This window comes from Nerophis ophidion, linkage group LG11, assembly GCF_033978795.1.
Source record: "Nerophis ophidion isolate RoL-2023_Sa linkage group LG11, RoL_Noph_v1.0, whole genome shotgun sequence".
NCBI classification, from domain to species: domain Eukaryota; kingdom Metazoa; phylum Chordata; class Actinopteri; order Syngnathiformes; family Syngnathidae; genus Nerophis; species Nerophis ophidion.
The window spans coordinates 15,942,993-15,967,415 of NC_084621.1; the positions used below are offsets into that span (position 1 = coordinate 15,942,993).

General features: G+C 39.4%; 1 protein-coding gene across 6 annotated transcripts in view; it reads right to left on the bottom strand.

The window, feature by feature from the left end:
• Positions 1-7,196: 7,196 nt before the first annotated feature.
• ago3a (argonaute RISC catalytic component 3a) overlaps positions 7,197-24,423 on the bottom strand; it is an 86,966-nt gene continuing 69,739 nt past the window's right edge. For 4 of the 6 annotated variants that reach the window (XM_061915161.1, XM_061915159.1, XM_061915156.1 and 1 more), the window contains 5 exons: positions 24,091-24,285; positions 23,851-23,985; positions 22,267-22,368; positions 21,995-22,194; positions 7,197-20,095 (listed from right to left, as the gene is read on the bottom strand). In XM_061915161.1, the coding sequence (XP_061771145.1) occupies positions 19,987-20,095; positions 21,995-22,194; positions 22,267-22,368; positions 23,851-23,985; positions 24,091-24,285 (741 nt within the window). In that variant the 3' untranslated portion in view covers positions 7,197-19,986. Of the gene's footprint in view, positions 20,096-21,994; positions 22,195-22,266; positions 22,369-23,850; positions 23,986-24,078; positions 24,286-24,423 lie in introns of all 6 variants that reach the window. The other 2 variants (XM_061915160.1, XM_061915158.1) reach the window with 1 other exon arrangement.

A 24,423-nucleotide genomic window follows, 5' to 3' on the forward strand; every position in this document is an offset into this window, starting at 1 on the left:
GCCAGCGCCCCCGCCGACCCCAAAAGGGAATAAGCGGTAGAAAATGGATGGATGGAAGGTTGATTGGCAACACTAAATGGGTCCTAGTGTGTGAATGTTGTCTATCTGTGTTGGCCCTGTGATGATGAGGTGGCGACTTGTCCAGGGTGTACCCCGCCTTCTGCCCGATTGTAGCTGAGATAGGCGCCAGCGCCCCCCGCTACCCCAAAAGGGAATAAGCGGTAGAAAATGGATGGATGGAAGGTTGATTGGCAACACTAAATGGGTCCTAGTGTGTGAATGTTGTCTATCTGTGTTGGCCCTGTGATGATGAGGTGGCGACTTGTCCAGGGTGTACGCCGCCTTCCGTCCGATTGCAGCTGAGATAGGCTCCAGCGCCCCCCGCGACCCTGAAAGGGACAAGTGGTAGAAAAATGGATGGATGGATGGATGGATATTTATTTTTAACAAGTCATAAACCCTGACTGATGCCAGGCACACTGCCCCCTGCTTGTCGATACTTGGCACTGCACCACGTTGAATACAACTGAATAATAAATACATGCAAATACTTAAGAAAAAAAAAAAAAATTGTATTGCTAATCAAAACTCTGAAAAATAAAGAAAAAAAGTCCCAAAAATACTTTTGAGTACTCTTTTTGTCAAGTCATGCTTGTCACATATTGTAAGAAAATAGTCATTTTTGCCGTTTAAAGTGTCTAAAAACATTCGTAATTTCAACCAGAATAGATTTTATAATAAATACGATTTTTATTTTATTATTTAAAAACATGGGATAGGTTGATTGGCAACACTAAATTGTCCCTAGTGTGTGAATGTGAGTGTGAATGTTGTCTGTCTATCTGTGTTGGCCCTGCGATGAGGTGGCGACTTGTCCAGGGTGTACCCCGCCTTCCGCCCGATTGTAGCTGAGATAGGCGCCAGCGCCCCCCGCGACCCCAAAAGGGAATAAGCGGCAGGAAATGGATGGATGGAAGGTTGATTGGCAACACTAAATGGGTCCTAGTGTGTGAATGTTGTCTATCTGTGTTGGCCCTGCGATGTTGAGTTGGCGACTTGTCCAGGGTGTACACCGCCTTCCGCCCGATTGCAGATGAGATAGGCTCCAGCACCCCCCGCGACCCTGAAAGGGACAAGCGGTAGGAAAATAAATGGATGGATATTTATTTTTAACAAGTCATAAACCCCGACTGATGCCTGGCACACTGCCCTCTGCTGGGTGAGACTCGGTACTGCACCACGTTGAATACAACTGTATAATAATACAATCAAATATTTAAGAAAACAATATTTTTTTTAATTGCTCCTCAAAACTCTGAAGAATAAAGAAAAAAAAGGCACAAAAATGCTTTTGAGTACTCTTTTTGTCAAGTCATGCTTGTCACATATTGTAAGAAAATATGTGACAAGCATAATTTTTGACGTTTAAAGTCTCTATAAACATTCATCATTTCAACCAGAATCGATTGAAAATAAATAAGGAAAAAATATTTTAAACTGTCCTATAAGATTAAAAAGAAGTCACTCCCTGGATGTACAAACCCTGTTTCCATATGAGTTGGGAAATTGTGTTAGATGTAAATACAAACAGAATACAATGATTTGCAAATCCTTTTCAACCCATATTCAGTTGAATATACTACAAAGACAACATATTTGATGTTCAAACTCATAAAAAAAAAATGTGTTTGCAAATAATCATTAACTTTAGAATTTGATGCCAGCAACACGTGACAAATAAGTTGGGAAAGGTGGTAATAAATACTGATAGAGTTGAGGAATGCTCATCAAACACTTATTTGGAACATCCCACAGGTGTGCAGGCTAATTGGGAACAGGTGGGTGCCATGATTGGGTATAAAAGCAGCTTCCATGAAATGCTAAGTAATTCACAAACAAGGATGGAGCGAGGGTCACCAATTTGTAAGCAAATTGTCGAACAGTTTTAGAACAACATTTCTCAACGAGCTATTGCAAGGAATTTAGGGATTTTACCATCTACGGTCCGTAAAATCATCAAAAGGTTCGGAGAATCTGGAGAAATCACTGCACGTAAGCCATGATATTACGGACCTTTGATCCCTCAGGCGGTACTGCATCAAAACCCGACATCAGCGTGTAAAGGATATCACCACATGTGTCACGCTTGTGTGGCATTGTAATGCCGGATTCGGTCCTCCGTGGATGCGTCAGCAAGAACACAGCAAAAAGGTAAGAACTAAGGGATTTATTAAACAAAAGGAGCAATGAACAAAAACACTGATGCAAATAAAAGCGCTAGCATGGAAAGCTAGGTCAAACTAACCGAAACACAAACATTTGGCACAAAGGCACGCAAAAGGAAACACAAAACAACTAGCGTGAAAGCTAGGAAATAAAATAAAGCTTAGCGTGAGAGCTAGCGAAATCGATAGTGAGAGACAAGTCATAAACAGATGTATGTGAACAAACTAAGATCCAACAATGAGTGAACAGAAAACGCTGGCTTATAAACTGGTGGTGATTAGTAAAGACAGGTGTGCTGGAAAAGAAAGTAGCAGCTGAAACTAATGAGTGACCATGGAAACGAACAAAACAGGAACTAAGCATGAGTGATATAAAAATGGAACAAATATAACAATATGGTGATGAGCCGACCCTCGGATCACAACAACATGGGCTCAGGAACACTTCATAAAACAACTGTCAGTAACTACAGTCGGTCGCTACATCTGTAAGTGCAAGTTAAAACTGTTCTATACAAAGCCATAGCCATATATCAACAACACCCAGAAAAGGCGCTGGCTTCGCTGGGCCCGAGCTCATATAAGATGGACTGATGCAAAGCGGACAAGTGTTCTGTGGTCTGACGAGTCCACATTTCAAATTATATTTGGAAACTGTGAACGTGGTGTCCTCCGGAACAAAGAGGAAAATAACCATTCAGATTGTTATAGGCGCAAAGTTCAAAAGCCAGCATCTGTGATGGTATGGGGGTGTATTAGTGCCCACGGCATGGGTAACTTACACATCTGTGAAGGTACCATTAATGCTGAATGGTCCATACAGGTTTTGGAGCAACATATGTTGTCATCCAAGCAACGTTATCATGGACGCCCCTGCTTATTTCAGCAAGACAAGTGTTATAACAGTGTGGCTTCGTAAAAAAAAGAGTGCGGGTACTTTCCTGGGCCGCCTGTCTCCCATGGAAAATGTGTGGCGCATTATGAAGCGTAAACACCCCGGACTGTTGAACGACTGAAGCTCTACATAAAACATGAATGGGAAAGAATTCCACTTTCAAAGCTTCAACAATTAGTTTCCTCAGTTCCCAAACGTTTATTGAGTGTTGTTAAAAGAAAAGGTGATGTAACACAGTGGTGAACATGCCCTTTCCCAACTACTTTGGCACGTGTTGCAGCCATGAAATTCTAAGTTATTTATTATTAGCAAAAGAAAATTAAGTTTATGAGTTTGAACATCAAATATGTTGTCTTTGTAGCATATTCAACTGAATATGGGTTGAAAAGGATTTGCAAATCATTGTATTCCGTTTATATTTACATCTAAAACAATTTCCCAACTCATATGGAAACAGGGTTTGTAAGTCATAACTTCCAAATAGTTTGTGTACTCACCACCAGCTTTGATCAGGAGTAACTGGGACGTGAGTCTCGTCCCAAAGACATTCCATTCTTCCCTCCACTCTTAGTGTTCATTCAGCCATCTTGTACTGAGCAGCCCGGACAAAGACTTGTGGTGCGCAATAAATTCCAACTCCGAAGTCCGTCTTTTCCTAAAAGCCATCAGCCACATTTACTCTGTGCTGGGGAGGCCGGTCTCTCTTTCCGGTCTTGTGCTGATGAAGACCAGCAGCAGTTTGCTGGAGTCAGGAAGGTGTGCAAAATCGCCATGTAAAGTCGCTAATGCTAACCCCTTAGCACGTAGGAGGCATAGTCAATAATCATCAAGCTGGTGCATTTTCTGTCAACATTTTTTTGAGAAATGTCGCCTTTGTCCATGAGATGATATATTTTGTGTCCTATGTCCAGGTCACATTGTGTTAGTTCTATGGTTATCATCACACTTTTCTATTCTGTCAACACAAATACCTTTCTGTGTCGGCACCAAAATAAAAAGTAAAAGAGGCTTTCTGTGCATAAAATATTGGTCAAATTCCAAAATTGCGCGACTTTTCATTGAGATAAAATATTTTGTCTCATGTCCACGTCATGTTGAGTCAGTTCTATGGTTATCATCACACTTTTCCCTTCTGTCAACACTAATACCTTTCTGTAAAAGAAATTAAAAAAAAAAAAAAAAAAAAGCCAAAGAAAAAGTAAAACAGAGACCGTCTGAGAATAAAATGTTGGTTGAATTCCAAAATTGCGCAAATTATTTTGTCTCATGTCCACGTCATGTTGAGTCAGTTCTATGGTTATCATCACACTTTTCTATTCTGTCAACACAAGCACCTTTCTTTAAAATTTTTTTTAAAAAAGCCAAAGAAAAAGTAAAATGTTGGTCAAATTCCAAAATTGCACAACTTTTCGCTGAGATAAAATATTTTGTCTCATGTCCACGTCACATTGCGTTAGTTCTATGGTTATCATCACACTTTTCCCTTCTGTCAACACTAGTACCTTTCTGTAAAAGAAAAAAAAAAAAAAAAAAGCTAAAGAACAAGTAAAACAGAGACCTTCTGAGAATAAAATGTTGGTCGAATTCCAAAATTGCGCAAATTATTTTGTCTCATGTCCACGTCATGTTGAGTCAGTTCTATGGTTATCATCGCACTTTTCTATTCTGTCAACACCAGCACCTTTCTGTAAAAGAAAAAAAAAAGCTAAAGAACAAGTAAAACAGAGACCTTTCGAGAATAAAATGTTGGTCGAATTCCAAAATTGCGCAAATTATTTTGTCTCATGTCCACGTCATGTTGAGTCAGTTCTATGGTTATCATCACACTTTTCCTTTCTGTCAAAACTAGTACCTTTCTGTAAAAGAAATTTAAAAAAAAAAAGCTAAAGAACAAGTAAAACAGAGACCTTCTGAGAATAAAATGTTAGTTGAATTCCAAAATTGCGCAAATTATTTTGTCTCATGTCCACGTCATGTTGAGTCAGTTCTATGGTTATCATCACACTTTCTGTGAGGAAAAATAATAATAATAATAAAGAAAAAAAAAAAACGGAAATGCTGGACTCTCGCGACTGTGTTGGATCCATTATAGATTGAACTTATATAGCCCTAAATCACTAATGTCTCAAAGGGCTGCACAAACCACTACGACATCCTCGGTAGGCCCACATAAGGGCAAGGAAAACTCACCCAGTGGGACATCGGTGACAATGATGACTATGAGAACCTTGGAGAGGAGGAAAGCAATGGATGTCGAGCGGGTCTAACATGATACTGTGAAAGTTCAATCTATACTCTCGCGACTGTGTTGGATCCATTATGGATCAAATTATTTTGTCTCATGTCCACGTCATGTTGAGTCAGTTCTATGGTTATCATCACACTTTTCTATTCTGTCAACATCAGCACCTTTCTGTGAGAAAAATGTTTTGTTTTTTTTTAAGCTAAAGAAAAAGTAAAACAGACCTGACAATAAAATGTTGGTCAAATTCCAAAATTGCGCAAATTATTTTGTCTCATGTCCACGTCATGTTGAGTCAGTTCTATGGTTATCATCACACTTTTCTATTCTGTCAACACCAGCACCTTTCTGTGAGAAAAATAATAATTAAAAAGCTAAAGAAAAAGTAAAAGAGAGACCTTCAGAGGATGAAATGTTGGTTGAATTCCAAAATTGCGCAAATTATTTTGTCTCATGTCCACGTCACGTTGAGTCAGTTCTATGGTTATCATCACACTTTTCTATTCTGTCAACACTAATACTTTTCTGTGTCGGCATCAAAATAAAAAGTAAAAGAGGCTTTCTGTGCATAAAATGTTGGTCAAATTCCAAAATTGCGCGACTTTTCGTTGAGATAAAATATTTTGTCTCCTATGTCCACGTGATGTTGAGTCAGTTCTATGGTTATCATCACACTTTTCCCTTCTGTCAACTCCTATCTGAAAAAAAAATAAAAATAAAATTTTTAAAAAACCTCAAGAAAATCAAAAGAGACCTTCTGAGAATAAAATGTTGGTCGAATTCCAAAATTGCGCAAATTATTTTGTCTCATGTCCACGTCATGTTGAGTCAGTTCTATGGTTATCATCACACTTTTCTATTCTGTCAACACTAGTACCTTTCTGTAAAATAAAAAAAAAAAATAAAAAAGCTAAAGAACAAGTAAAACAGAGACCTTCTGAGAATAAAATGTTGGTCAAATTCCAAAGTTGCGCAAAGTATTTTGTCTCATGTCCACGTCATGTTGAGTCAGTTCTATGGTTATCATCACACTTTTCTATTCTGTCAACACCAGCACCTTTCTGTAAAAATAAAAAAGAAAAGCTAAAGAAAAAGCAAAACAGACCTGAGAATAAACTGTTGGTCGAATTCCAAAATTGCGCAAATTATTTTGTCTCATGTCCACGTCATGTTGAGTCAGTTCTATGGTTATCATCACACTTTTCTATTCTGTCAACATCAGCACCTTTCTGTGAGAAAAAAAAAAGCTAAAGAAAAAGTAAAATGTTGGTCAAATTCCAAAATTGCGCAAATTATTTTGTCTCATGTCCACGTCACGTTGAGTCAGTTCTATGGTTATCATCACACTTTTCCCTTTTGTCAACACCAGCACCTTTCTTTAAAAAAAATTAAAAAAAGCCAAAGAAAAAGTAAAATGTTGGTCGAATTCCAAAATTGCGCAACTTCTCGCTAAGATAAAATATTTTGTCTCATGTCCACGTCACATTGCGTTAGTTCTATGGTTATCATCACACTTTTCTATTCTGTCAACACCAGCACCTTTCTGTGAGAAAAAAAAAAGCTCAAGAAAAAGTAAAACAGAGACCTTCTGAGAATAACATTTTGGTCGAATTCCAAAATTGCGCAAATTATTTTGTCTCATGTCCACGTCATGTTGAGTCAGTTCTATGGTTATCATCACACTTTTCCCTTCTGTCAACACCAGCCTCTAATTGGAAAAAATAAAAAAAAGCTAAATAAAAGTAAAGCAGACCTTTTGAGAATACAATGTTGGTGGAATTCCAAAAAGGTGTGTTTTTTTTTCTAGTTGATGTTTTAGTGACAAAGAAGTACGTTAAAGCAAAGCATTTTATTGCAAGTATTAGTCAAACATACACTTCAAACAGAAGCAAAAGCAAGGCTAAAAACAACAACAAAAGTTACAAAAAGACAAAACAAAGGCAGACATGAATAACGCGGGGGTCGGGGGGTTTGGGGTCACCTCATTAGCTGTGAGGGACGTGAAATGCTACCTTGCAAAAAGCAAACGCTTACAAGAGTGTGGAACAATCAGCGTTTCCATGGCGACGGACAGGCGTCAGGCGGATAATCTCTTTTTGCAATATTTGGTTCTAAGTCGTCGTCGGAATGCTGCTGGGGTGGAGAAGACCGAATTAAAACTGGGAAGTAGGGGGCTTTGGGACGAGATTGACCAAATAAAATGTGTTAATAATAATAATAATAATAATAATAAAAGTGATGTTTCACAACACAGCATACTTGCCAACTTTGGGACCTCCAATTTTGGGAGGTGGGGGGGCGTGGTTAAGAGGGGAGGAGTATATTTACAGATAGATTCACCAAGTGAAGTATTTCATATACTGTATATATATATATATGTGTGTGTGTGTGTATATATATAAATAAAATAAATATTTGAATTTAAGTGTTCATTTATTTACACATTTACACACACATAACAGTCATCTACTCATTGAGTTTTAAGGGTTGAATTGTCCATCCTTGTTTTTCTAGCCATATGCATGTACAGTAGATGGCAGTATTGTCCTGTTTAAGAGTGTCACAACATTGCTGTTTACGGCAGACAAACTGCTTTACGGTAGATGAAAACATGACTGCTGTTGTTGTGTGTTGTTACCGCGCTGGGGGGACGTTAATGAGACTGCCTAACAATAAACCCACATAAGAAACCAAGAATTCGCCCTCGCTGATTCTGCAGTTATAACGTCATTGGGCAGGCACTCTGTTTATATTGTGGGAAAGCGGATGTGAAAACAGGCAACGCCCCCTCCAGCTCCGCCTGAATTTTGGGAGACTTTGGGGAGAAAATTTGTCCCGGGAGGTTTTCGGGAGAGGCGCTGAATTTCGGGAGTCTCCCGTAAAATCCGGGAGGGTTGGCAAGTATGCAACACAGGCACAGGTAGACAAACCTTCTACTTCTTGGCTGGATTCAACAAAAGCATGAAGGACTGGCTCTCGAAAACATTAGTGTCAAAGGACGCGGCTGTAGGCAACCTCCTTATGGGTTTTTCCTCATCAAGTATACAAGATGGCAGTAGCTGCATTTGGCGTAGTGCAAGCTCCATCCACCAGGTTGGAAACTTTGGTGTGGAGCGGCTGACAGCGAGCATACAGTACAGCAGGGGTCACCAACACGGTGCCCGCGGGCACCAGGTCGCCCGTAAGGACCAGATGAGTCGCCCGCTGGCCTGTCCTAAAAATAGCTCAAATAGCAGCACTTACCAGTGAGCTGCCTCTATTTTTTAAATTGTATTTATTTACTAGCAAGCTGGTCTCGCTTTGCTGGACATTTTTAATTCAAAGAGGGACAAAACTCAAATATTTTAAAGACTTGGTCTTCACTTGTTTAAATAAATTATTTTTTTTATGTTTTAACTTTGCTTCTTATAACTTTCAGAAAGACAATTTTAGAGAAAAAATACAACCTTAAAAATGGTTTTAGGATTTTTAAACACATATACCTTTTTACCTTTTAAATTCCTTCCTCTTCTTTCCTGACAATTTAAATCAATGTTCAAGTAAATGTATTCTTTTTTTATAGTAAGGAATAATAAATATATTTTAATAAAATTTTTCGTTTTAGCTTGTTTTTTCGAGCAAGAATATTCGTGAATTTTTTCTTCAAACTTATTATGATTAAAATAAAAATAAAAATATTCTGACAAATCTAGAAAATCTGTAGAATCAAATTTAAATCTTACTTCAAAGTCTTTTGAATTTCTTTTAAAAATTTTGTTCTGGAAAATCTAGACGAAAAAATGATTTGTCTTTGTTGGAAATATAGCTTGGTCCAATTTGTTATATATTCTAACAAAGTGCAGATTGGATTTTAACCTATTTAAAACATGTTATTAAAATTCTAAAATTTATCTTATTCAGGAAAAATTTCTAATGATGTTCCATAAATTATTTTCACATTTTTTTCAAAAAAATTCAAATTAGCTAGCTTTTCTCTTGTTTTTTTCGGTTGAATTTTAAAGTGTCGAAATTAAAGATAAACTATGTTTAAAAATTTTATTTTCATTTTTTTCCTGTTTTCTCCTCTTTTAAACCGTTTAATTAAGTGTTTTTTCATCATTTATTCTCTACAAAAAAACCTTCCGTAAAAGGAAAAAAAAAAGTACGACGGAATGACAGACAGAAATACCCATTTTTATATATATATAGATTTATTTATTTAAGACAAATTGAGCAAATTGGGTATTTCTGGCAATTTATTTAAGTGTGTATCAAACTGGTAGCCCTTGGCATTAATCAGTACCCAAGAAGTAGCTCTTGCTTTCAAAAAGGTTGCTGACCCCTGCAGTACGTAGAAGAAGTGTGGAGCAACCAACAGCAACAGTACAACAAGTCCTCCATAACGCCTTCGACATGAAGTCAACCCTCTTGTCAGTCCTTCACAATTGTCATCTCTGCGGGCGGAGGCGGGACCAAACTTATTTGGGCTTCAACCCGCATGAGAATCACGAACCAGTCTGCCCACGTTGATGGCAACGGCAACAAAAAAAGGGACCACAAAAACAAACACTTGAAGATGTTCAATATTTATTGAAGTCCCATTTTGGTTAATGATATAATTACTTCAATGCTTCATTTGGTCTTAAAATGACAATATTGTTGTCGATGGGCAATGATCGCTGGGACAATAGAAGTGTTAGTGGTCTTCTACAACTGACTGAAACACACTTATTGTGTACGTTCATCAACATGTGGGCAGAGAGCCACGTCTTTCCTTGGTTTGCAAAGTAGAAAGAAATTATTACAGCAGGAAAAGGATTCACATGGCCCCATTCGTTGCGGTTTACCTGACACAAGAAACGTGACAAATTGGGGAGTGCGCTATACACTTTAGCCTGCCAGAGGGCAGTAGAGAGCTGAATATATTAAAATGTGTTTTGTGTCAATTTCAGCTATGGCACAGCATCGGGTGTTATGTAGAGTGCCGCTTTCCATTATTTTCAGCATATATATATATATATATATATATATACACATACATACATATATATATATATCTACATACATACACACACACATATATATATATATATATACATATATACATGTTTACATATGTATATATATACACATATGTATGTATGTATACATACATACATACATATATAATTTAAAATTCGTAAAGAATGTATCAATTTAAAAGTGTAGAGGTGGAACTTTTACTCATTAATAAATTTGAAAAAAACTACTTAAAATGTATTTTAAAAAATTGCAATTTGTATTTACTTGTTGTTTTTGCAAAGGCATTTTTATAAATCCTAAAACCTAAATGATACATAGTACTGTTTGGTGTGTGTCCAAGTGAAATAACTATAAAGGCAATTAAATCACTAAAATACTAAGTATTAACAAAATGAATTATGAAATTATTCATTATTTAGTTAAATTACAAAATATATCTCTATTACATTACTGGAGTATTTAACTATTTTAAGTGCCTTAAAATGGATTACAATTTCCTTAAATAAATAAAAATGGTCATTGAAAGTAGTTCTTTGGAAAATAAGTATTAATAACCACATTCAATGTTATTTAACTTAATTATTGGACAATTTAATAAATAATTTTAAATTTTATTTACCCAATTGGATTCATTAGTTTATTAACATTTTTTTATAAGTAATTTGAAGAGAGAGAAATATGCAGTAATTACGGCCTCATTCGTCATGGTTTACCTGACACATGAAACGTGACAACTTGTGGGGTGCGCAATCTACTTTAGCCACCAGATGGCAGTGGAGTGTTGAATATCTTAAAATGTTTTTCGTGGCACTTTCAACTTCGACCACAGCGTCCGTTGTTATGTAGAGTGGCACTTTCCATCATTTTCAACAGACTGCATAAATATAATTAAACAATTACAAATAATTTGTAAATGTAATTACGGTATGTATTTTATTATTAAAAACATTTTTTTGCACTGTTAAGTGTGTGCGCGTGTACCCAAGTTAAATACTTATAAGGCCAATTAAATCACCAAGATACTAAAACATTAATATATGAAATGATTTATGGAATTATTAGTAGGCAACATGTATGATATTTTTGTATTACATTTTTTTTTTGTCACATATTACATTGCTGGTGTATTTAACACATTTTAAGTGCCTTCAAATAAATAAAAGTGTCCTTAAGTAAAAGTCATGAAATGAGTGATGAATAACCACAATTGTTGTTATTTAAGATTATATTAGACAATTCAATTAATTAGTTCCAATTTTTATACTTAATTGCATTCATGAGTTTCATATTTGCTATTTTTATTACCAGGGAGAGAAACATGCAGTAAATATGCCCTCATTTTGTCATGATTTACCTGACACATGAAACATGACAAATTGGGGGAGGGGGGTGCAATCTACTTTAGCGGCCAGATGGCAGTAGAGTGTTGAATATCTTAATATGTGTTTTGTGGCAATTCCAACTTTGACCATGGAGTCGTTTGTTACATAGAGTGGCACTTTCCATCATTTTCAGCAGACTGCATAAATATAATTAAACAATTAAAAATAATTTATAAATGTAATAGTTTTTAGGTAGAGTTTAAATTATTAATAATAATTTTTTTAAATTAAAAAATAAAAAAGTTTGGCACTTGCCATCATTTTCAGCCTAAATATAATTTAAAAATGATCATTTATAATTGTAATATATGAAATAGTTTTACTTAATAAATACAATTTTTCTATTACTATTTTAAAAACATAATTTTTTGACAAGTCATAAACCCTGACTGATGCCTGCTACTAATAAGTGTGTGTGCCCAAGTTAAAGACTTATAAGTGTATTTATAAATGATGATTGTGTTATGTAGCAATTCCAACTTTGGCCACAGCATCAATTGTTATGTAGAGTGGCACTTTCCATCATTTTCAGCTGACTGCATTGCAAAAATTATTATGATTAAACCGGGAATGTGGCCAGATGAATCCCTTCCCTGCTGTACACGGAATGAGTCGTCACATTTAGTTACTTGCTTCCAATTAACGGCCGTTAATGTGAATAATCGCCCCGGCAACCAATAGAGCAGGGGTCACCAACGTGGGGCCCGCGGGCACCAAGTCGCCCGTAAGGACCAGATGAGTCGCCTGTTGGCCTGTTCTAAAAATAGCTCAAATAGCAGCACTTACCAGTGAGCTGCCTCTATTTTTTACATTTTATTTATTTACTAGCAAGCTGGTCTCGCTTTGCTCGACATTTTTAATTCTAAGAGAGACAAAACTAAAATAGAATTTGAAAATCCAAGAAAATATTTTAAAGACTTGGTCTTCACTTGTTTAAATAAATTCATTAATTTTTTTTACTTTGCTTCTTATAACTTTCAGAAAGACAATTTTAGAGAAAAAATACAACCTTAAAAATGATTTTAGGATTTTTAAACACATTTACCTTTTAAATTCCTTCCTCTTCCTTCCTGACAATTTAAATCAATGTTCAAGTAATTTTTATTTATTTTTTATTGTAAAGATTAATACATACATTTTCATTTAATTCTTCAATTTAGCTTGTTTTTTCAACGAAGAATATTTGTGAAATATTTCTTCAACCATTATGATTAAAATTCAAAAAATTTATGCTGGCAAATCTAGAAAATATGTAGAAACAAATTTAAATCTTATTTCAAAGTCTTTTGAATTTCTTTTAAAATGTTTGTTCTGGAAAATCTGGAAGAAAAAATTATTTGTCTCTGATAGAAATATAGCTTGGTCCAATTATTTATATATTCTAACAAAGTGCAGATTGGATTTTAACCTATTTAAAACATGTCATCAAAATTCTAAAATTAATCTTAATCAGGCAAAATTACTAATGATGTTACATAAATTCTTTTTTTTAATTTTTTCAAAAAGAGTCGAATTAGCTAGTTTTTCTATTCATTTTTTTCGGTTGAATTTTGAATTTTAAAGAGTCGAAATTGAAGATAAACTATCTTTCAAAATTTTATTTTCATTTTTTTTCAAGTTTTCACCTCCTTTAAACCATTCAATTAAGTGTTTTTTTCATAATTTATTCCCTACGAAAAACGAAAAAAAATGTACGACGGAGTGACAGACAGAAATACCCACTTTTTTAATATATATTTAGATTTATTTATTAAAGGTAAATTGAGCAAATTGGCTATTTCTGGCAATTTATTTAAGTGTGTATCAAACTGGTAGCCCTTGGCATTAATCAGTACCCAAGAAGTAGCTCTTGGTTTCAAAAAGGTTGGTGACCCCTGCAATAGAGCTTTCAGGGTCGATAAAATGCCCTTTTTTGATTGGCTAACCAAAAGTTAAAGCCTGACTCGCACCAACAAATTTCTTCCTGTGGCCTTTCTGTAATTTTCCATGTGGACTTGATTGGTTTGAACCTGATGCCATCAAGTAGGCAGACTCGTTCTTCTGGGTAGACCAAGGACAAGAAGTGTAAAGACGCTTAAGGCTGTAGTGAAATGAGAGCAGGGCACGCAACCGCCATGCGGACTGACTACCAGCCCTCAGCGGGGTTCAGCACACGTCAACACGGGGCTCGAACACGGTCGCCCTGGTCCTCCCACTCATTTTGTTGTGCAAGAATAAGGCGCCAACATGGAAGGGGGAGGAGCTACCGACTCCAGCCAGGACTAGGGGGGGCGGGGACACGCAATAAATACGCCATCAAATACTCCGCATATATAGGCTTCTTATATAGATTTCAACAGCACATTTAAATAGGACAACAAAGTCGGCTCAAGAACAAAACATCTAAATAAAAAAACAAAGAACTGTTAAGACAAAAATGCTTTTTTTTTTCTCTCTATTTTTTTTTTTTACAGTTATATGTCTTTAGACTAAAATAGTTATAAGAATATCAGGCATTACTCGAGCACTATATGTAGTCATAATAATAAAAGCATGTGGTATAATAACGCAACGATGCAGCATACCAAGGTAAGTGAGGTGCAGTGTTTTTGGAGAACTCCCCTATAAAAATAAAATAAATAGAAATAAGGAGCTGACACCCCCCCGGACTGAAGAGGTACCCACAGAGATGCTCTTTCAGTCGACACCCTACTGGCTCAAGACGGGGGAGGAAGAGGGGACCTGGTCCCGCCTCCCTTGGGGTCGAGACATTGCACTAGCTGGAACCGTTCCAATACTGACGCAGGTTCTGGTCCTTCAGCTCCTTTTCTGCCTTTCCAACACCTTCATGACTTCCAGATGCCCACAACTGGTGTAGTTTTTTAAGCCGTGGTGAGGAAGCTTAGCCTTTCTTCACCAATCCCGCCAGAGGCCGGCTTCTAGTCATTAGATAAAGGCCATCGCACAATGACTAGGGTGGTGGGCTTCATCCAAACCCCAACAAGCGAGGTGTGGCTGTCCCACAACTACCTGGGCAGTGGGTGCCGGAAGGATATTGGGGGGGGGGACGACCACCAAGGTAGTCGAGGAAGTCCCTTGGCGCAGCCACCAGACACCCATCAGGTTAGTGGGGACCAACACACACCAACATAGCAGGGACTATCAGAAACTCAACAGGCTAGTGTTGAGTTCGACACCCATCAGCATAGTGGAACAATCCAAAACCCGGAAGGCTAGTGGTGGGTGTATCACACCCTCAAGGGTAGTGGAGGCTATCCGAAAGCCATCAGGGTAGTGCTTGCCTTCCACACAGTGGGCGACAGAGCCGTGTACAGAGAGAGTATGGCCAACCTGGTTTCAAAGTTGGGACCGAACATGGCGCCCCTGTAGTCACTTGAGGGGATTTAAACTATGATCAAAAAGTTTGATCATATCACACCTATACTGGCTCACCTGTACTGGATTCCTGTGCACTTAGGATGTGACTTTAAGGTTTTCCTACTTACGTATAAAATACTACACGGTCTAGCTCCATCCTATCTTGCCGATTGTATTATACCATATGTCCCGGCAAGGAATCTGCGTTCAAAGGACTCCGGCTTATTAGTGATTCTCAGAGCCCAAAAAATGTCTGCGGGCTGTAGAGCGTTTTCCATTCAGGCTCCAGTACTCTGGAATGCCCTCCCGGTAACAGTTCGAGATGCCACCTCAGTAGAAGCATTTACCAACCGGTTTAGCTCGGTTGGTAGAGTGGCCGTGCCAGCAACTTGAGGGTTGCAGGTTCGATTCCCGCTTCCGCCATCCTAGTCACTGCCGTTGTGTCCTTGGGCAAGACACTTTACCCACATGCTCCCAGTGCCACCCACACTGGTTTGAATATAACTTAGGTATTGGGTTTCACTATGTAAAGCGCTTTGAGTCACTAGAGAAAAAGCGCTATATAAATATATAATTCACTTCTCATCTTAAAACTCATTTGTAGCCTTTAAATAGACCCCCTTTCTCTTCTGTCCCCCTCTCCCTTGTGGATTTGGGTCGGGGGGGTACACAGGTCCGGTGTCCATGGATGAAGTACTGGCTGTCCAGAGTCGGGACCCAGGATGGACCGCTCGCCTGTGTATCGGTTGGGGACATCTCTGTGCTGCTGATCCGCCTCCGCTTGGGATGGTTTCCTGCTGGCTCCACTATGGACGGGACTCTCGCTACTATATTGGATCCACTTTGGACTGGAGTCTTAGCGTTATGTTAGATCCACTATGGATTGGACTTTCACAATATCATGTTAGACCCGCTCGACATCCATTGCTTTCGGTCCCCTAAGGGGGGGTTGCCCACATATGCGGTCCTCTCCAAAGTTTCTTATAGTCATCCTTGTCACTGTCACCTACGTCCAACTGGGTGTGAGTTTTTCCTTGCCCTTATGTGGGCTCTGTACCGAGGATGTCGTTGTGATTTAGGGCTAAATAAATAAACATTGATTTATTGATTGATAAACTAGTCATTTAATAGATCGTCTGACCATATTCTCTCTGATTGGTTGGAAGCCCCTCACATGACTACGGGACACCATGTTTGGTCCCAACTTTGAAACCGAGTGGGCTATACACGGCTCTGCTGGGCGCCATCAGCTTGGTGAGGACCGTGGTACACACACCAGCGTAACGGGGACCATCCAGAACTCCTTGACACCCGTGAGTACGGCGGCCAAGATAGTGGGGTCCGCCCTCAGCTTACTTGCTCTTTTAACCAGCCAACTCGTCTCTTGAGTGAGAATGACGGTCTCTAAAGTGCTGTGCTGTGGTTGACATTCACGAGCCGCGTAGTGCCGATCCCCGCCCTACACGCATTCCACTATGTCAACGACACCGAGGGGTCCAAGACACTATCGGATTTTTGAAAGTGTCGCATTGAGAGGGAGAAAAACATTTTCTTAAAAAAGGAGAATCAAGAGGAAAGGCACTTTCTGTGGACTTCTTGCACCAGTTTACTACCTTCCATGGTGGATATTACATCCATGGAATACACTTTAAAGGGAGACTTCTTGAAGTTTCTATAAAAACCTGGCAAAAGAACCAACTTCTCTTCACTGGCCTAGGCGCCTTCTTTCAGGTTCCTCTGCTAGCTCGCATGTGCCAACCAGAGGCCTGTAAACATGTCGGCAGCGTGGGTTAAAAATTAATTCCGCATCGACGAGAACCTCCCAAAGCCCAACAGAATCAATCGTGCTTGAATCAAAAAAAAAATAAAATAAATCATACTGACCAAACTTCGTGGTTGTCCTTTAAAGTACATCCCCCATAGGTCAGTTGGAGCATGGAAACGGGGGGTAAAATTCCAGGAGAAAAACAAAAAGGAATGGTACCTAATTCAACGTTAAATGAGTCTAAGATCTCCAGTCTGTTGGATCGATCACCATCCCTGCTGAGGAGCAGGCGTGCAGCACCAGGTGGACAAAAAAAAAAAGCAGAGAACATTCAGGGGCCGCGGCACTACAGCTTTGTCGTGTTTCTCGCTCTCTGAATAAACATCTACAAAAATGAGCATTCAACATGTGCTAGCAGTTTGCTCGGTGGCGGTTCGCGGTCCACCTTCCCGTCAATAACAGTACGACAGTCACCATCAAGACACGTCACTAGTTTCCACGACCGTTCGCACGAATGTACACTTATACCATTTACAGTGACACAAGTCAACAGTCTATTGCAATAATAATATCTTTTTTTCTTCCTTCAAACCATAACGTACAACGATACATGTATTACTAAGAATATTTAGACTACATCTTTTTTCTTTCTTTTTTTTTTTACTGTTAGCAAAAATAATTGGTGTGCATTATTACATCGTTTTAAATGTACAAATATACTTTTGATCTGGCTTGTTGTTTTTCATAAAGGCTTTCAGACACAACGAGTGAAAACACCAAAGGCTCAAATCCCCGCGAGCTTCCACACTGGAGGGAAAAAGCCTTCGAAAGGTAGTCAAACGCAACAATCGATAAGAGAGAACAGACATTTCTTCCAGACGGTACCGTTTTTAGGGCTACTCCAACACCCGCCCGGACACTACTTAGCTAGTGACGCCTGTACCACACCCACCAGGGTCGTAGGACCATCACTACGGCAATCATCCACCAATCTAGTGTGCCATTCACCAAGGTACACACTAAAGGGGGATGTCTGACATCCACAACGGTTCTAAGGGCCTTCCGACGCCAGCAAACGCAGACCTAGGTAGTGGCAGCCAACCACGGCAATGGGAAGCGCCCTTAGCTTTCCTAACCTGCTCACACCGTCCCAAGAGAAACTCAGTCTCAGATTCTACAATAGGTTGTAGTAGCACCACGCCTGTATTCGGAACCAGAACACATGCTTCTTTTAGTGCAGTTAACTTTGTAAAGGAACAACCCACCCATCCCCAAAAGCTTCAGATTATCAGCAGCATGGATGAGCAGAGTGGAGACCGCATTCCAGAAACGTACTTGATAGATTTAGGGGGCGGAAACTGAGAACAACAGTCAGCCACTTGACTCTTCAGCTTTGTTCCGAAGCCAATCTCGGTTTATTTTGGGCCAGCTACGTGGACCGACCCCGAGACTGTGACCCTGGCCTGCTAGGACTATGTTAGCAACTCAGGCTGTGATTATTACTGATAAGCAAGAAAGAAAAAAAAAAAACAGACCAGCTTTGCTTTTGACTGCTGTGTCCAAGCAAGGCTAACAGCTAACACTGGTGAACGAGGCAAACACCATAAACACACACTCCCATGTCAGGATTCCCATGAGTTGTGTAGAAAAGTCAGCTTGTCGAGAAGAATAAGAGGCATTGGGTGAAACTCTCTGGTTCGAATATGCCTTTTCATTATTTCACCCGACTCGAATCGGCACGGCGTGAAAACCCACCGTTAAACGCTTAAATTCCACCAGGCACTTAAATACTCCCTTTCCCCCCCCTTGATGGCCTTTGATGCAAGCAGGTCCAAAACAACTTGTAGGAATTCAGAGGGAATCAGCGCTCATTGGCAAACCCGTGATCAGGAGTTCCAGAATGATGCGCAGCGACCATGACCACCACAAGCACGTACTCGCACACCACACAGGAGCATATCAATCCTTCAAGTCAAGAATATGGAACATCATTAAAACTACATTTGTTTTACCGCCTGTGCCCGACTGCCTGGGCAAAAACAAAGACCACACACACGCTGCTCAATCCGACAAAAAGTGCCAAACAGTCTGCAAAGCTCACTCCGTACAAGACCACTCACTTCCGAATGAAATGTGTATTATTTTCTCTCCCTTTCCTTTAGCCCGTTATTGCACAGGTGGAGAACGCCCACAAGATCTCTTGCTCCACCTCCGAAGCCTAAAATATAGCGCATGGTCGTTTAAAAAGGTAACAATGTGTCCGTATACGAATATCTTCAAAGTTTCACATGACAACAAAAGCAGAAAAACAACATCCCGGATAAAAAAACAAAACAGTGTTATACTTTAAATTAAAAAGAGATGGCTGTGATTGATATATCAGACAATATAAAGTGTGACAGCTGATATCGTCCGTTACACCCTTTCAAGGCATCATCTTTCCCCTGGCTTGCCAACATTAGGGAGGGCGCAATACCTCGTAGCCAGCAGGTGGCAGTGTGCTCAAAGAACTGGTTATTTTACACCTGGAAAGTGACGAAAGAAGATGGGACAAAAAGGAATGAGTGACGCCATGAAATCATAATCTTCAAAATGTGAGTCGACCCTTTCTATACTGCTCCCTCGTTTAAAAACAAACCAGACGCAAAAAGCGAAACAAACAAAACAAAAAATGACAGAATGTAAAAGTGCTGCTGCTTGAACTGACTTGAGGTGCTGTGGATGGTAAGGGAGCAGATTGGTGGAATATTTAGGGGCGGGGATTAAATGAACAAACGCAGAAAATGGCGGTGAAAGAAACTGGAGTCCAATAGGATGGAAATAAACTAGTTGGCCGGTTGATATTGCATATTAGTGCTGAGTTTTCTTTGCTTTTTTTGTTAAAGCAGCGTTTGCATCCTCAATCCAGTGTGGGGGTGCCTCCTTCCTGCTTCCCTCTGCACAGTGTCGGGTCCGGATTGACTAGGCATGTGTGTGTGTGTGTGTGTATGGGGCGGGGGGTTACTTGCCAAGCCATCCTAGAATGGCCTTGTGTGTGTGTGTGTGTGTGTGTGTGTGTGTGTGTGTGTGTGTGTGTGTGTGTGTGGAGGATGGAAATGGTCAAGGGAGGGTCTTGCAGCTCAGGCGAAGTACATGGTCCTCAGGGTGTCGTGGTGAATCTGAACAGCTTTGGCCAGCGCCTGAGGGTCTCGACCGTTACTCTGACCGGACACATGGCTGCCCTCGGCGCTGGAGGATAGAGAAATGCACAGCAACGACGGCAAAAAGTTGAAAGATGACAATAAGGATAGGGCGTGCAATTTAGTTCAGCAAGGTTTGGTTATGTCATATTGCAAAATGATTAGACTGCATTATTTACAAACATGTGAAATACAGCAATATCCTACAGTACGTACTTAATACTCGGTGGCAAGTAAATATTGAGAGGCTTTCCTGCCTAGCCAGCCTGTGTTTTTATATATTAAAACTTCTTAAGGCCTTAGTGGCCACATGCGTGGACAGCACCTTTTCGCTCTTATTTCCAAAATTGTGTACACTATTGAATTGGGGTCTTATGGCCACTTATACTGCCATTTGTTGGTGTCAGAGGAGTATAACATACAATGGAATTTGGAAATAAACAGTGTAAAAAATAAGAATTAGCATGTCACTAAACATGAAGTACACGGTTGTGTACTTATGGACTACCATATTTTTCGGACTATAAGTCGCAGTTTTTTTCATGGTTTGGCCGGGGGTGCGACGTATACTGCGGAGCGATTTATGTGTGAAATTATTAACACATTACCATAAAATATCAAATAATATTATTTATCTGATTCGCGGAAGAGACGAAGAAAATGTCAGCTATCGTCACACATACGTCAACCAATAAGAATTTGGCGGGGGAGGGTCATGGCAAAAGTGCATTGTGGGTCATGGAATGCTAACTGCTATATGCTATATCAGGGGTCTCAAACTCAATTTGCTTCGGGGCCACTGGATGCAGAGTCTGGGTCACAAGAAAATATTTCCTAAAACAATATATTTTTAAATGTCTTTATTTTTATTTTTAACACAAAATAAAATACAATTATAAATGAAAAAACAATAGATTTAAGAAAAGTGAGGCAATGCAAATTAAACAAAAAAACAAATAATGGTTTGACTTGTTCCAGGTTATCGGGGACTGTTATTACTGACAGACTGGTGTCATGGTGTGACTGCAGCCAGGCACGTTAGAAAACCTTAGTTTCCATGGCAACGTCTCTGTTGCTTTCACTCATTTGCCGCTTTTCCTATAATGCAGGGGTAGGCAACCCAGAACGTTGAAAGAGCCATTTCGGACTCAAATAACACAACACTCTCAAGCGGCATTCACATAAAACTCGCGGGCCGCACTAACATTAAACTTTCATATTAAGGTGGGGGCCGCAAAATAACATCTCGCAGGTCGCAATTGGCCCACGGGCCGCGTGTCTGAGACCCCTGTGCTATATGCTACTGCCGTAGCTATTAAAATGGATCATTTCCTTGTTGGCGGTCATTTCTAAAAACTGAGAAAGGCTAAACAAAAATTGGACCGAAAAGAAATAATGTACTGCAGATTACAAGCTGGACATAGTGAAATATGCAGCAAAAAACGACTAGAGGAAGCGGCGCATACCTTTGGAGTTGGCAGACTTGTTTAGAAGCGACATCAAGGAAGAAGATTTCATGGGATTTATTGATTAGGAGTGACAGATTGTTTGGTAAACATATAGCATGTTCTATATTTTATAGTTATTAGATTGACTCTTACCATAATATGTTAGGTTAACATAGCAGGCACCTTCTCAGTTGGTTATTTATGCCTCATATAACGTACACTTATTCAGCCTGTTCTTCACTATTCTTTATTTATTTTAAATTGCCTTTCAAATGTCTATTCTTAGTGTTGGATTTTATCAAATAAATTTCCCCCAAAAGTGCGACGTTTTTAAGTTTTTTTCCTTCATTATACATTTTCGACCGGTGTGACGTATACTCCGGGGCGATTTATAATCCGAAAAATACGGTATATAACATTAATGAAATAAATACATTTTAATAGTAGATTCTTTATAAATTCTTCCAAGTCTAATCCTTCAACAATAAATGTCTTCTCACCTGTCGTGTTCTTTGTCCACCAGGTGGTAGCGGGCGCGGAAGGCCACCAAGTGGGCGTAGTAGGCAGGCGCGGGGATGGACACCGAGCGGGTACAGCGCACGTAGGTGTGGCACAACTGGTAAGTGAGCAGCTGGAACTCGTCGGCTGTGAAACAATTGTCATCCCACAGCACATGGTAGTGGGACGGCCGACTGGTGCCCTGCGAGACGTCGCACAGAAATTAAACCTTGCAAATAAATCCAGCGACGCAACAGGTAACGAGGGTGCTCACCTGTATTCCAGCGTGACTGCAGAGGTAAAAGTCAAACTCGTAAGGATGCGTAATGTCTGTATCCACGGTCGTACCAGCAGGAATGTTTCCGCTGCGGCCAACCTGACAGAAAAGAGGTCAGTCAAGTGCAGAGGTGGGTAGAGTAGCCAGAAATTGTACTCAAGTAAGAGTACTGTTACTTTAGAGATGTATTACTCAAGTAAAAGTAAGGAGTAAATATTTACTTGAGTAAAAGTAAAAAGTATGTTGTGAAAAAACTACTCAAGTACTGAGTAACTGATGAGTAACCTGTTCGTTTAATGATGACGGCAACAAACAATGCACAAAAACATAAAAATAAAAATGAACAAATTCACAGCCAGGAATATCTCTTAAGCAACTAATACAATAATATACATTGAATAATATTTATTTGGTTTAACACTGTATTGAAAAACAATTTGAAAATGAATTTTACTTTTGCAACCTCATTATACTATTGGCTAAGTTTTATATTCATAAATGTAAGTTTCTCAATATCCGAACTGTTTGTTGTGCCTTTGAAAAAGATTGAGAACTCTACATTAAAACACTATACCTCTAACAACCAAAAAGCTGTGAAAACGATGATGCTGTGTTCCAAATTTAAGTTGTTTACTGAGATTGAGTGAGCCTATGGCTTTGCACTTTGTTTATTTTATATATATATATGTATATATATATATATATTTTGCTTTATATTTGAGTTACTTTGAATTTACAACCCCATGGCACTGTTTTGTACGGTTTTTATACTGTTTTGTACTTTGATTATTATTTTCAACTGTTTGTAAATGTTGAAATTTATAAATAAAGGTTTCAACAAAAAAAAAAGAAGTGTGCAGTTAATCATGTGACCGCCTGGCTCTGTTTGATTGGTGAAACGGAGTCACACGTCACCAGTGCCTGCATTTGATTGGTGAAACGCAGGCATGTGATAGATCCTACTTTGAAGGTCTGTCTGACAAACCAAAACAAACAAAGCGTGCATTAACAGATCGATAAAAATCAGTAGCGAGCTGAATGTATATAAATGGAGTAAAAGTAGCGTTTCTTCTCTATAAATATACTCCAGTAAAAGTAAAAGTATGTTGCAATAAAACTACTCTTAGAAGTACAATCCATCCCACAAGTGACTCAAGTAGATGTAACGGAGTAAATGTAGCGCGTTACTACCCACCTCTGGTCAAGTGTGGCATCGAGATGTACAAGAAAACGCTTAATGCAGGCTACAGCAAAAAGGAAACAGGGGAGCTCTAAAAGCAATAAAATGCGGTAGTTCAACTTGTCAAAGTACTAAGCGGACTCACTGAGCAGTTTCCAGTCAAGCGATTAAAAGCCTAATGCTCTTGAGAGCTTACAACTCCTGGACGAAGAACACATGGCCATTTCCAAGCAGAGTACTACTCCATGGGCCTTGAACGCCACTCCACTGCTCTTTGCTTGGCATTGAGGCCCTACTGCCTTAATCGAATGCCATTTACAGGAGGTAGCAAAGGTGAACCGTGCAAGGTAATTAAAGTACTGGCCGAGTAAGAAATGAGAAGAGAAACTGGTGGTTCTTACTCGCTCGTTGCGGTCGGCGCAGAAGAGGCGTGTGTGGTGGCGTTTTTGCACAACAATGTAGGTGATGCCTGGCTGGTACTCCTTCTCCAGGCTGATACAGGCCTCACGGATGGCCAGCAGCTCATAATACAGCACCTGAAGAAGAAGAAACCAAAGGCCTGAGAAGGCTGGATCCATTGGCCAAATAAAAATGTTCAAATGTATAAAATAATAACCTGGAGAACAAACCTGGGAACCTACCTGTCTGAACTGGCCTTCAGACACTCCATCCCTGTAGAAGATGATCCTGGTGGGCTTGTAACGTGTGGACTTGTAGAACTGGATAAGCAGCTCACGCACCATGGAGGCCAGATCCTGGATCACCTCTTGCCTTGGCCTCTGGACCCGCACGGTGGCACAGTACCTGCTGGGGTGGGCGTCCATGCTGCCAACCACCTGGGGGAGAGGAAACAAAAGCCTGAGTTAGTTGAAAAAGTTATCATTGACAAATGAGACAAGACAAAGTGCTAGAAGGTTAACTTTATAATGGGCTGCCATGACTAACCAAAATATTTGAAGTTGACATTAGTGGAG